This window comes from Dermacentor variabilis, chromosome 3, assembly GCF_050947875.1.
Source record: "Dermacentor variabilis isolate Ectoservices chromosome 3, ASM5094787v1, whole genome shotgun sequence".
NCBI classification, from domain to species: domain Eukaryota; kingdom Metazoa; phylum Arthropoda; class Arachnida; order Ixodida; family Ixodidae; genus Dermacentor; species Dermacentor variabilis.
The window spans coordinates 62273062-62287148 of NC_134570.1; the positions used below are offsets into that span (position 1 = coordinate 62273062).

Genomic DNA, 14087 nt, shown 5'->3' on the forward strand with positions numbered 1-14087 from the left:
TGAACCCAATTTTCGTGGGTTTAAAGCAAAAAAAAAAAAAGTGCACCTGAATATAATGTGCTTCAGATTTATGAAACAATAATATGCCATGCCCCCCCAGTTTACGATCAGAAAAAACTAGACGTGCAGAATTTAACTTCACACAAAATAAATCTTTTAGTGAACTTTTATAGTGAGAGTGGCACGTCGTCATCACCATTTGCGCTTCATTGGCCGCAGATACCAAGCACATGGGGGCGGTATTCTCGAGCGATCACCTTCAGAGATACTACTATCACTTTCGCAAGGTTTTACGTGACTGCGCCAGACAAAGCAGCACGAAATCTCATAAAAGTGATGGTATCTAGAAAATTATTGACCGAGAATGCCGCTCCACGTCGTAGTCGAGCACGAAATAGACCCACAGCAACTAGTATGACAAAATTGGGCTCTGTCACCATCTTTCGATGGCAATCTGACAGCTCTGACGGTAGGCTGTTTCCAATGCTGCGAATGCAGTTTGGGTTTTGTATCCAATTGTAAGGCACAAGCAATTTTTGTACCCATTTTCTCCGTTACCCGTTTTACCCGTTTTCTCTGAAAAAATGGTGCGCGTTAGATTTGGATAAATACAACACATAGGAGCAACCAAGCTAAAGCTTCCTCTGAAATGTGAGATTCTAGAGCCTCTTTTTCTCTGAATATCACTGGCCCCTTATGTCGCATGCTATTACCTAAACGCGCTTTATTGCAAATTTCATAGTCTCATGATTTGTTAGATTTTGTTTGCGATGCAGTAGTTTATGACTGAAGGAGGTAGGAGGAGCAGCAACAGGCCAACTCGATTTTGTCGCAGGTTTCTGGGCACACTGATTATGTAAAGAAGATGGACATCATTCTCAAGGCCGTCGGCATCCAGACCGGCGATGACGTGCTGGAGGCCGACTACAGCATGCGCAAGTCAAAGTCTTACGCTCCGGACAGGGACGAGGATATGCGCGGCCAGCAGATACATCGCTCAAGATCCGACTCCGTGCTCTGCAACAAGAAGGCAATGAATGTGGTTAGTCTTTCTTCATTGCCTTTTCTTTTTCTTTTTTTTTCCTTTTTTGCAACTAGACTTGCCTCATTCCAGTGGACCTGTTGCAGGCCAAGATGTGCCATATATGAGTAGTAACTTAAATATATTGCATATATTTCATGCCATGCCATGATCTATCTTATTTACCGTGTCACATTGCTTTCAACAGTGTACAGTGTGAGATTGCTGGCAAGTCACTTCAGCCACTCAGTATTATTAACCGTATTTGTAGCCTTTACTTTTGCAACTGCCAGCGCATAGCTTTGCTTTGCAGCAAAGTTACGTGCATCCCGCATTGCTCTGAAGCCACGCTGTGCCCTCTGACACACAACAAAAGAAATCGTCATGGCTAAACATATGAGGCAAGGTAGATTCTCAAGCTTTGCGTTGTGCCAGAAATTGCTGTGCTGCATAGCTTTCATAAATATATGAATGATGTTATTGTGGGCATTGCTGCTGATAACACATATTGATTTTCTGTTTTTCGCCTTTTCAAAGGGTTGTAATTGGGGATGAAAATTGTGGGAGGCTTGGGTTACAAATGCAGAAATAGAATATATTAGCTTCTGGACAAGGTACGACTTGAGCTTTCATGTAGATTGCATTTAGTCAAGCAAAAATAAAAAAAAAATACATGGCTTCTTCAGTGCTCTTATAGACTTCCCCATTAACGTTAAACCACCGTTGTGTATGGCTTAGCGGCTATGGCATCCTGCTGCTGAGTGTGAGTGCACCATGGTGACCACATTTTGATGGGAAATCGAATGAAGATATGCTCATCTGTTTAGATTTACATGCAGATCCCCAGGTTGTTGAGATCAATCTGGAGCACACTCACTACAGCATCTTGCACAGACGGCGCGTTGCTTGGGAATGCTAAACTCCATAACCTGTTCTTTTATTAGCTTTGAGTTTCGAGAATTGTGTTCCACATTAGTTCTTGGCACTCTGTAAGCTCGCAAATTGATGTGTACCTGTTTGCCTTTTCACCACTTTCTTGCCAAAAATGCTACTAATTTCAATTTTTTATGTTCAACCATTTCACTGATTGAGCATAGATATACGTTGAAGCACCCTGCATCAGAGACTGTAAATGTTATACGCCACCATTGGTGATACTTTAATTTCTGCATGACCCATAACTTCATGACTACATGACACATTGCCTCACTGTATCAACGGATATTTGTTTATGTCGTGATATTTTTTGCTCCTGAGGAAGTGCTACGAGGCTAAAAAGTTTTTCATTTTTTGTCTGCTTCCACTACTTTAGCCAGTTGGAGCCAACTAAAGGTGATCAAATGAGCATAAAGTCCTTGTACTTTTCTTTACACACTTATCTAAGGGTTCCCTACACTTATTTACAGCCACTGGGGCTAAGATTCTTAGGAAATTTGTAATCAAATAAGTTATGATGTCCACGGTTCCAAAGCATTACATGAGCTACATATGATTCCATAGTCAGGGGACTTCTGGTTAATTTCAACCACCAAGGGTGTCTTTTTATTTGGCATCCACAGCGTGTCTTTTTATTTGGCATCCACAGCATGGTAACTGAGCACTTTTGCATTCCACCCACATGATAATTAGGCCAGTATGGCCAGCAATCGAATCTGGGACCCTTTTCTCAGCAGCAGAATGCCGCAGCCAAGATAGTTGGTAACGACAATATTGCTTCATGGCTACAGGAAGGGTGTGGCAACATATCTTGTGCAGCGAGGCTTACTTTGCTTCCATTGTCCACTGACCATGCACATTATCTTCCTCATTCAAACAGGCTTGCGCTCCAATAGAAAACCGTCACCTCTCGACCGCCGACCGACCAATGAGCTACTCTCTGGAGAGTGGCCTGAGCCGGAGCAGTTCGGCCTTCGGTGGCAGCAGCAGTGTGGCCGCTGACAGCCACCGACGTTGGTCACCCCGCGAGTTCCTACAGTCAACACGCAACCTGTGGAAACCTCGCGCACCGAGCGCCGCAGTAGTGAAGGATGACGACACAACTAGTGGCGTTGTGTCCACGGCCGACAGCTGGGAGTGGTCGGCGTGGGACGACGAGGCCCCTACCTCGGCTATGTCTCACAGCAAGCCTCAGGCCTGACGCCTTCTGAGCCGCACCTAATGTGTTGAGGGGCATGGAGTAACAACGTTTTTGTTTTCGAGGTCTTCGCCCTTCACATGTGTACACTCGTGCAGAGCAGTTGACTGTGAGCCTGTTTTTCATTTTTGTTGCTACGAAAATGGTTTGGGAAATCAACTTTCCAGGGTGAAAGGTAGTGGCATTTAGTCCGCGACTGAGACAACTGGGAGGTGTTCAGTCTGGGAAGGCGAGGCCCCCTACCCTCCGATTCTGGCTGCAGGCCATGAGATGAGTGACGTTGCCAAATCATTCTTGGACCCGATTCGGCAGCATTTGATGCCAAGAGAAGGCAGCGATACCGTTTCTTCAAAGTCTTTACGTCCTTTACATGTGCTTGTTCACATGAGTTAATCGGCTACTTCTGAAGCCGTTCGATCCTGGTCGATTCCTGGTCGGTGTTGCCCAGGAATGCAGCTCATGTTTGGAAGAATTCACGATCATGGAATAGCATGGGTCATGCGGTGGGCCGTTTCATGACTGTGGCCCACCCCTCCCATTTCTGTACCTATTCTCTCCAGCAGCTGCGTCCCACAAGTCTTGTCTTCGGTCTCGCGCTTCGGTGGAATTTAATTCCTACAAGCGGGAAGGACCCGGTTGTTCTCTCAAAGCCCCCATTCCTCGTGCGTACACATTATCTCATAGTCCCGAGCCCCCAAAACCAAATGTGCTGTTGGTTTCCCTAGAAGGCAGCTCATGTCCGAAAAAAAAATGAGGGCTGCAAAATGTCAATACTGTGTTGCGTTTGTCACACGGTGACTTGGTTAAGCAATCGATGCTGTATGCTCGTTTTGGACTTCATGTGCACGTGTGACCATTTGCTTTATGAATTACAATTTGGAAGGAAGATGTTGCATATGGAGGTTCAGAGTGTTCTCAGCAACTTCATCACTTTTTAAATACGGCTTCGTCGGAATACAAGGTCTGTCCTGTACAGTAGAAGTGTTGAGGTTTGTTTTTTAACACAAGAGAACGGTGTGAGATTTTCCCCCGGACTGCCCTTGTTTTGCAAAGGCCACGCATAGATCTTTTAGTGATGTTTGAATGATGATTTTGTGGCTCTGGTTTTTCTCATCGATAGCATTTGTCACATCATGTTGTTTCATTTAAGGTGTGCTGCGCCAGAGTACGATGTGACGCGATGAGTGACGGTGTATTCACCTTTGCATGATTGGACTTTGAAGTGACGTTGAGTTATGCGTGTTACGTTTGACTGCTATCCTTACAGTTACATTATGAACTTTATCGAAATGTTGTGCATATCAACTAACGTCCAGGATGATCTTTAGCGAAAGCTGTCAGTACATAAATGAGTAAGCTTTTGTTTTTTATTCCTCCCTCGAATATTTGTTAGCTTGTTTAAGAGCACAAGTACAGAGCGAGGACCCTGAGGTTGTTGTGTCATACTCAGGTTATAGCAGTGATACATGTTCAGACACCTTTGTCTGATAGACATTCAGCCATGAAAGAAACAGCTCGGAGAAAAAGTAGTTTTGTTTTAGCAGTGTGAAAATTTTTTTAATGAATTTGCATGCACCGACCTTTTTTATGCTGTTAACTTATTGTGTGAACAGATTACTGTGATCAAAGTGAAGAGAATTATGGCAGCCATTTGCCATGGTGTTGATGCTACTTGTCGTTTGTGGCTGGCTATGAAAAATGTTTGTTCTTTGTCTAAACTTGCCATGTTGGGGACATCTTTCTTTTTTTTTTTATATGTGTGGTTTCTTTATTTATACTGCAGAAGTGTTTAAACTGAAAACTCAATGTGGGTCATCATGATGAAGAATCTTTATTGATCGAACAAGGAAAAGAGAGCGATGTGTAATAGTGACATTAGAGGGACATCAAAGAGGCGGATCAGGTTAAACTGTATGGGTCTATTATACCCGTCACGATGGCATGGCAGCTATGCTGTTCCTCTGCTGAGAACGAAGCCGTGCATTCAATTCCTGGCTGCGACGACCACATTCCAACGGGGCGAATTTGCAAGAACACTCGCATATGCTTTTGTCGCTCACATTAAACATCAAACAATTTTACGTTAAAGAATGCCAGGTGGTCTAAACTAGTCTGAAGCCTGGAACACTACGTCCCTTATAGCCCTCTGCGCTGCTTCGAGAAGTGAAACCCAATTATAATTAATTGTTTCATAAAAAATAATTAGGACAGGTAGTGACTGCGGATCCGGATCATGAGACTGAAATAATCAGAAGAATAAGAATGGGCTGGGATGCGTTTGGCAGGCATTCTCATATCATGAACAGCAGGTTGCCATTATCCCTGAAGAGAAAAGTTTATAACAGCTGTGTCTTACCAGTACTCACGTACGGGGCGGAAACCTGGAGGCTTACGAAAAGGGTTCTAATTCAATTGAGGACGACGCAACGAGCTATGGAAAGAAGAATGATAGGTGTAACTTTAAGGGATAAGAAAAGAGCAGATTGGGGGTAAGGGAACAAACGCGAGTTAATGATATCTTAGTTGAAATAAAGAAAAAGAAATGGGGGCATGGGCAGGACACGTAATGAGGAGGGAAGATAACCGATGGTCATTGAGAGTTACAGAATGAATTCCAAGGGCAGGGAAGCGTAGCAGAGGGCTGCAAAAAGTTAGTTGGGCGGATGAGATTAAGAAGTTTGCAGGGACAACATGGCCACAATTAGTACATGAACGGGGTAGTTGGAGAAGTATTGGAGAAGCCTTTGCCCTGCAGTGGGCTTAACCAGGCTGATGATGATGATGATGATGATGATGATGATGATGATGATGAAAAAATAATTTGGTTGTGCAAGCCAGAAAAGTTGCAAAAACAAGGGGCAGGGGGCAATGCTGTCCCGCAGTTTGGTACCACTTGGCCTAAACATCATGGATTTCCGCGTTGTGCTGTCGTATTGGTGCAACGGTTCTGGCAGAAAATTTTAAAGGGAGTTGGCCTTCGTTTTCTCTTGTAGTCATGAACCATTTTGGTCGAATGAATGAACAATAGAATCCTGAAAAACTACTTTACCAGTTTAAACTTATTTATAGTGTCCCTTTAATGTTGAAATAGATGGGCATGCCTACAACCACGCAAACACCGAACGGCAACTTGCACTGAATGTCGGGAGGGATGATGATGTTTTGTGTTGCTATTTGTTGCAGCAGTGCGGTATGGTATGTCCATCCTGAAGTGATATTGTTGGTCATTCACTTTCCGGTGTATCGGTTCTTGCTGACGCTGATTGGCTAAGCCAGCAGGCTTCAGAACGTCTGTCACTACAGTGAGGCATTGGGCCACGCACTATGTCACGCATAAGTACCATATTTGCTCGATTCTAATGCACACTGTCTTTGTGAAAAAATTTACTAAACAAATGACATGTGCTCTAGAAATTAGTACGAAATCGTGCTGAATCAAGTACTGCAATAGTGACCCCCCCCCCCCAAGCTATCATCTATTACTATAATTGAAACCAACCTACATGTAGGCTGCTGCATGGCATTGTTTGTACCCATCTCATAATTTGCTTGGGCTGCTATAGTTTGCGTGGCATCTGAGAAATACAGTATCTCAAGTGCCATGGATGGTACCGAAGATGATATCTTATCGGCTGTTGATATAGTGATAAGGAGGCCTCCGACAGCGATGTCTGGTCTACTGGTGCTTAAATGTTGTACTATTTTTCTCTTCAAAGTTAGAATAAATTGTAATTACTCGATTTATTAAAATGAAAATTTGCAAGCGAGCAGTCAAGGCCATTGCTTTTTCCACTTTACAATCTAGGATGCATTAGAATTGAGTAAGTACAGTACTCTAAAAGTGGTAACCGAGAGTACGACCTCTGGTCACAACAATTTCACAGCAAAATTGTGTCACCTCTACAAATTTCTGAAATCGGGGAGTTTCCCGCAGATTTAAGCTCAATTTTTTTCACTTGCGTTCTTACATTTAGTGAGCACTGTTTCACGATTTACGAGCAGTTTCACAATTCAGTTTTGTTACTGCCAGTAAGGGTTTCCCCGACTGTTATAATTGACTCGGATATCTCTGATGCACCTTTCTATCTTTCTGAGTATGGTCGTGCGAGTTTATTGCTCACTCTTCTTCACTAGGAAGTATTTGACCATTGCTATCTAGATGTGTCACACAATGCTGGAATCACTCGGCTCATGTGTAAACACTACCGTGAACTTCATTCAATTCAGCTTGCGTTTGAGCACCAATATCGCGTAAGATTTTTAACGGCGTATTCAGTAGCCAGGCACGTCAATACATGGCTCTGGTCCAGAGAAAGCACAATTGGTTTTAAAAAAGAATACGCAAAGGAACCAACCATATGAAAAAAGATGCGGGATTCAAAATGTCTTTGAGTTCGATTTTTCAGTCGTTTATTTAGCCTTTTAAGTCATTGTCAGTGTCTACCTATTTGCCTTTAGCTATTTATACCATAATCATCCCAAGCGAGATGAGCTCCTTACAAACTCTCAGCTTGTCGGGAAAAGGACAAGCTCAACTTGCTAGCAGTTTCATCAGGTGAAGGAAAAAAAGTGAGAGAGAGAGAGAAAGTCATAAATGTAGTACAAAATGATTGATCTCTGATGTATTTTAATGACTAACACATTGGAGAGACAGCACTGTTCTTTGCACATTTATGTACAACTTTCAGGTGTTTCTTATACTAAAGGGCAGTTACATTAACTAGCACCATTCATATCAGCAGCACTTCTGCACATTTAACTATTTGGTCAGTCACAGTATTTTCACCGATGACCACAAGCTTTTTCTCAGCAGAAGTGAACGGGATACATTTTTGGTTAAGGTCTCTCTGAAAAAAACAAAAACAACAAAGGCACTGCAACTATTTTGTGGTTTTAACTTCTTTGGTCGGTCGTATCACAGCATTTTATGTCTTGCTAATGTTGAAATGACAATACCCTGCCCATCCTTGGGACCATGTCGCATGTTTTCAGAGTTTTTTTTTTACAGTGGTGACATTCCTGCATGCATTACCCACCCAGTGATTCTCCTATTATGCAAATACTTGCTTGTCTTCACTGAATAATTTTGTGGTTTCGTTTCATCTTTCCTTTATAATGAACAGCATGGGTTAAAGTTGCCATTCTAGTCACTAGGGTGTATCGCGACAAAAGCTAAGGGTGCGCATATTCATGTTTCTGAGGATGCTTTATTGAGTGCTTGAAGGTTTTCTGCATTTTGGAGGTATTACGGATTGGTGGAATTTCATGTTTGTTAAGTCAGTGTCTGCACTGTTTTTCTTTTGTTTGCTGCTGCTGTCTGTCTTTTAGACAGCGAAAAATTGTATTGTGCCTGATGTTATGGCTTCACAGCATCACCACTGTGTAGTGGACGCTTATGCAATCAAAATCATTTTGAGGGGCTTCTTTAAGTTACATTATGCAATGTTGTACTATGGTGTTTTACAGCCATATCACTTATTGAATGCAGCAAGTTCCACTCGGATTAGTTCAGCCGTGGCTGCATCGGAGTATTCACTCCTTACACATGTACTTGAAGCGGAAAGGGCAGTGCCTGTGAAACCTTCCCCTTTAGCGTCAGCGAAAAAGTTATGCCTGTAGCACAGGCACCGATTTTATGAACGGGAATTTTTTATGTCATTGTTATCACAAGTGAGCTGCTTTTAATGAATTTGCCTGTAGGTACTGGTTGCTGCACATTGGGTCTTCCACTGGCTTTCTGCGCTACTTGCAATCAGTTACTTTGGCTTGCCTACATGAGCTGCATGTTGTAGCCTATGGCTGGAATAGTCACCAGTGCTACATTTTTTTCGTTGCTTGTTTGCTTGGCATGGCCAGATATTTGTGCTGCAAATGCTGCTACATCGCATGGATGAGGCAAATGAAAAGAGGGGTGGTATTCTTGGTCCTTCACTTTTGTGAATGCAATCACTTTCAGGGTATTTTGCATCACTAGCACCGGCAGCACATGGGCGTCTACGGGCAGTATTGTGCTTGGGACTGTGCCAGGAATACTGTTGCCTGTAGTCGTAAATGTGTTCAGAGCTAGCTGTGTGAAATCTTCTGAAAATGAGTGCATCCCTGAAATTTGATCAATTAAGAGTACCGCCCCAGTGCATGCACAAGGTATACTACATGGGTATTGCAAGCGTAATACATAAGATGTGGATTTGGCTTCCACCGACGACAAGTTGCCTTTTTGCCCATATCTCCCTTTTTCTTTTTATTTCTACAACTCGATTAAAACCGCAGTTAATTTCCTCTACACTTGGCTTCATTGTCTGTTGGCTTCACACAAATGTAACTAACAAAATTGGAGCTCCTCGGTTATCATTCACTACAGAGGGTTATGCTACTTGTAGGAGCAATCCATCACGAAAGCTTGTAAGGTCAGCTGGCTGTTACCTGAAACAGCTGGTTGGTGCTTACCTTCTTTCAGTATGGTTTGCCTAGTCTTTGCATTTTAGCAGCAATTACAGTGCAAATACTTGTAGTTGTGTCATACCGGATAGGTTCTTGAGCTCATTCGCTGGAGTAAAAATAAATATTTTCGCAGTACTTTCACACTGTGTTCGAGGTATACTAACTGCCTTTCTTGCCGAATTCAATGTGCGGCAAAGTGCAGGAAAGTCTTTATATGTGACTTTTGCAATGTAACACTATTACGATAGAGATGAATTAAGTCAACTTGTATTCGCTCTCATCTTAGTATCCCTGCACATATATTCATTTAAAACATTGTTCAGTTGTGGTGTCAAGGAAAGCGTATCTTTAAAGAGGTTGTTTAGTACATTTTTTGTGTAAATTTTTACACAAAGTTATTGCCAAGGAACTGTTGCCGAGCATTGGTGTCAGTTTTGCTAGCATCAAGTGTGAAGTTGTGCTGTGTAAGGAAGGTGGCTCTTTGTTTTGCAACAGCCTGAGATAGAAAGCTGAGATTAGATAGCCTTATTGTAGCGTTTGCGGTCTGCTCCACTCAGACTAATGCATCCCAACAATTTGCACACAGCCGTTCAGCGGGAAAATTAATGCATGCACATGCAACTTGCGTAGGCAGTGGGAAGCATAACGCAGTCCTTGCTCTGTGGCCTAGTCAGCCGAGTGGAGTGTGTTAGCACGCTTCACTTTATTTGTAATTTGTAGCCACGCCGACCGCACGTTGCTTATATCTCCGAGATAAACACTTCTGTCCATTGCTGAATCCTTGTCTTGAGTTAGGGCTACATTATTTTCTTTTGCCATATTTATTCTTTGTTGCATTGTGCATACGGAAGCATGTGGCTTCTAAGCGTGAGCAGCTTATTGCAAGATTTTAACGCGACAGCATTAGGGAGCTCGTGTCGCAGAAAAGCCGGTGTCGGCGTCAGCGGCGTTGGCCGTGAGCGATAAATCCCAGAAGGCACTTCATAAATAAAAAACATCTTGCAAGATGTGCTAGTGGGAATCGAACCAGGGTCTCTGGAGTGTGAGACGGAGTCGCTACCACTCAGCCACGAGTTTAATCATTCAAAGCGGGACAAAATCGCCTCTAGTGAATGCAGTGTTGCCTTAGAAACGTGCCGTAGAAAGTTATACTGCGGTGTATATCGGTAATTATGACCATGTAAATTACAGAAGTCGCAGTTTCATGAGTAGTGAAGTACGTTTCTATTACATTTCTTCTGCGCTCTGCGCACACGCAAAGCAATCTTGCTGCAAACACAGAAGACCCCCTTCTTGCAATGTACGACGCTGCCCCGACATGTGGCGCGCCACTCGCCCCATGATCGCGTCCGCATTCATGGCGTATCCCGGCCCGGCTGTCAGTGCCGATCGCGACGTTTGGCTCGCGTAGGTCGTTTGAGTAGGCAGTGCGAACGGGGTGTGATAATGCTATCGCGTTCCACTCTTGAAGGCGAAGCTTAAGCGTCCTCTAGTTTTTATTCCTGTATTACGTCTTCCTATACCTTATTGTCGGTAGCTATGGAAATGTTGCTGATAGCTGTCTTGGGCATCATGGCTTCTAGAAGAAGCATTATTAATTGACTCAATCGGCAGTGCAAGCAGTGCACTGCCTGCAGCGACTGTGGGACTTGACGTTGATTTCTTGGTCTGAAAGATAAAGGAAGTGTACAGTCAGTGTCAAAAGCATACGGACTGCATAATCCAACAAAATGTTGAATTTACAGGCACTTTGCGGCCATAGCCAGGAAAACTGTACAGCACCATGTTTGCATATGCTACGGTGTCAGCATCAAAAGCATACGGACTGCATAATCTGACAAAATGTTGAATTTACAGGCACTTTGCGGCCATAGCCAGGAAAACAGTACAGTACCATGTTGTTTGCATGTACTATGGTACAGGCTGGAAATTCGAATACGAGTACATACCCAGGCTGCGGGAATATTCGACTTTCTCTCAGATGCTGCGGTCCATAAATGTTTGACGCCGACTGTACAGAGAGTCACATTCAAAAAAGGGCTCCAAAAATCAAAAGACTACATGTAGCAGGGTTCCTTCATAGTGATTTGCACGACAACAAACAAATGGCAAGCCGCTGAAACAGAAGCTAGCTACATCAGAACTTTTGACTGTACTTAGCTCAAATGCAGCTTGGATTATATATGTACATTTAATCATGAGAGTCATTGCATGCAAAACATTGTACAGAAATGCAGCATACACATTGTGTACAGTGTGATGTGCAACTTAATACAACCATGAAGAAATACAACTAAACTTGAAGTTACTTCAAGAGTCCCTGCAGAAGTGGCGGTAGTGTCTGGTAGATGCAAAGAGTGGGAGGGTTCAAGGGAAACAATCGCATGTCAGTCAGTGCGCTGCCCAGACAGTGTCTCCGAGAATGACCACTTTGATGTCAGCTGTTGTGGCACATATCGCAACCCTGCGCCCTCTCACTTCTAATGTCCTCATCTTGCATATCACTTAAAATTTCATCTGCCGATAGTAAAGTTATGTATCAGGTGTATTATTCTGTAATTTTGGTAGACTCTAATGCCATATCCCTGTAGCTAGTGCAAAACACAGGAATGAAAAATCAGTTCCCAGTAGGAAATCTTGTCACGTTAGTATTCAACTTTCTTTTTATATCTCCTGTTTTTTGTAAGTCTTGGGTAGTATAAAGTTAGTTTTTATCTTGCTGGAATTCACAAATACATCCCTGTGCTGTAAATTTTGCTGCTTACAAGAAGCTGCTACAGTATCAATGAAATAGGGTGTGTTGCGTTTGCTCACATAATGACATGGCATTGGAAGTTTACATACTTTCCAGATTGTCGTGAGCTGCTTGGTTTGGACTACTGCTTCTTATGTTTGTGAGCTGTTCAGCTCGGGTGACTTGGAGTTACGACACCCTGTATACAGTCCACATTTGCACAATCCTCTCAAAAGCTGTCATCTCCCGCATACTCTCGTGACGCAGTCTACATATTTGGCACTGTGTGCATGTTACTACTGCTGTGTGATGCAGTTGATTCTTCCCTGTTGGTGGATTCATTCAACAGCTTGCGTGGCTGTTCACGCTACTCTAGATACGTCCTTTTTGTAACGGGCAAGCCTATTGTGCGACAATCATTTTTCGTGTGTTGAGGTGTGTTCTTCGTGTTGCATTTATGCCGTAGCAACAAAGCTACTCCTTGTTGGTGGTGGTACCTATATAGCATGTTGGTTGCAATGAACGAAGCGTTGTTGTCACTACGGGTAGGAATGTGAAGTTGGTGTCTGTGCTTACTGTTTGTTGTCATTTGTGTCATAGTGAGTATGCTGTGTTGCCCGCTTGCCATGTCTTCTGGTCAACAAAGTTGAACTGTAGCTTTACTGCTAGCGAAAAATGAGAAAGCAGTCAGCTGCTAGAACTTTGCCATATTTCATCCATGTTTGCTGCTACATCAGCTATATTGATATGCATATTGGACAGTAAGAACTTTGCTAAAAGTTCGACTTTTTTAAAATTAAAGCACACAGAGCAGATAAGCCAAGATTGTATGGGACAAGAGTCATATTTACGAGTATAGAACTTGTTGAACATCGTGCATTTGAGGGAACACAAGTGAAGTCACTCCTTTGCTTGATTTGGTCATTCGTCAAGCTCCTGCATGGGAAGCGTGAGAGTTCAGACTAACTTAGCTTTAAAGCATTTTGTCAGGATGTTTGTAGCCAAGGTGCTCATGGCAACTTAGACCTGTCCAGCCAAGGTCATTGGCAATTAAGGTAAGGCTGTGGTAGTGTCGCAAGGTGTGAGTGCCATGATACTCACGAAGTCATGGATCATAATGACACTAATGAAACCTGTGTGCATCATATCATATCTTGTCATGCTTAAGTATCATGGGTGTGCCACTGCTTGGCATACCTTCAGCACTGAACTGTGTAATTTAATAAGGGAACAGAAAGTAAGTTAAGGGCTGCTGCTGTTTATAATTGAGTAGTCTTGTACAGAGTATGAAGCTTGATAGTTCAAACCTTCTTTGTATATTCAAGTCAAAAACAGTATGTAGAGTTCTTTAGTGACTTTTCGTAGCACATCACATCACATTAAGCAATGTTTGCTTCCATTTCCAGGGTCCATTACTTGAGTGCAAAGGAGGAAGATGCAACTACTACAAAGCAGTTGCTTTCACTCTTTTTTGGCAGTCACCACTTGACTGTAGTGTTCCCATCCACCTTCATGATTTTCAGTAGAGAAGGAGGAAGGAGGCAGAACTGTGGGCTTGACCTTTGAGGCCCCTTTGCATCTTGGGGCTGTATTCTCAATGGCTGTATAAGGTATCACACTTAAAGGGGCACTAAAGAAGAACATCAAGTTATGCTATATTAGTAGATTATGCTTTGTCATTATCAGAGAGTCTGCTCGTGCTTAAAGGCGCTACATTCACATGCTGCTGCCACTTTTACCAAGCAGCGCCGACCCTT

General features: G+C 43.0%; 2 protein-coding genes across 4 annotated transcripts in view; one reads left to right on the plus strand and one right to left on the minus strand.

The window, feature by feature from the left end:
- Nucleotides 1–9737, plus strand: part of LOC142575745 (transmembrane and coiled-coil domain-containing protein 4-like) — a 34927-nt gene extending 25190 nt beyond the window's left edge. For both annotated transcript variants that reach the window (XM_075685355.1, XM_075685356.1), the window contains 2 exons: nucleotides 836–1042; nucleotides 2838–9737. In XM_075685355.1, coding sequence (XP_075541470.1) covers nucleotides 836–1042; nucleotides 2838–3158 — 528 coding nt within the window. In that variant the 3' untranslated portion in view covers nucleotides 3159–9737. The remainder of the gene's footprint in view (nucleotides 1–835; nucleotides 1043–2837) is intronic.
- Nucleotides 1–14087, minus strand: part of LOC142575746 (thialysine N-epsilon-acetyltransferase-like) — a 39871-nt gene that overhangs the window by 3729 nt on the left and 22055 nt on the right. The window contains exon 2 of one of the 2 annotated variants that reach the window (XM_075685358.1): nucleotides 11037–11264. The exons of the other annotated variant lie outside the window; for it this stretch is intronic. The gene's annotated coding sequence lies outside the window, so the exon portion shown is untranslated. Of the gene's footprint in view, nucleotides 1–11036; nucleotides 11265–14087 lie in introns of those variants that run through there. 2 annotated transcript variants of the gene reach the window in all.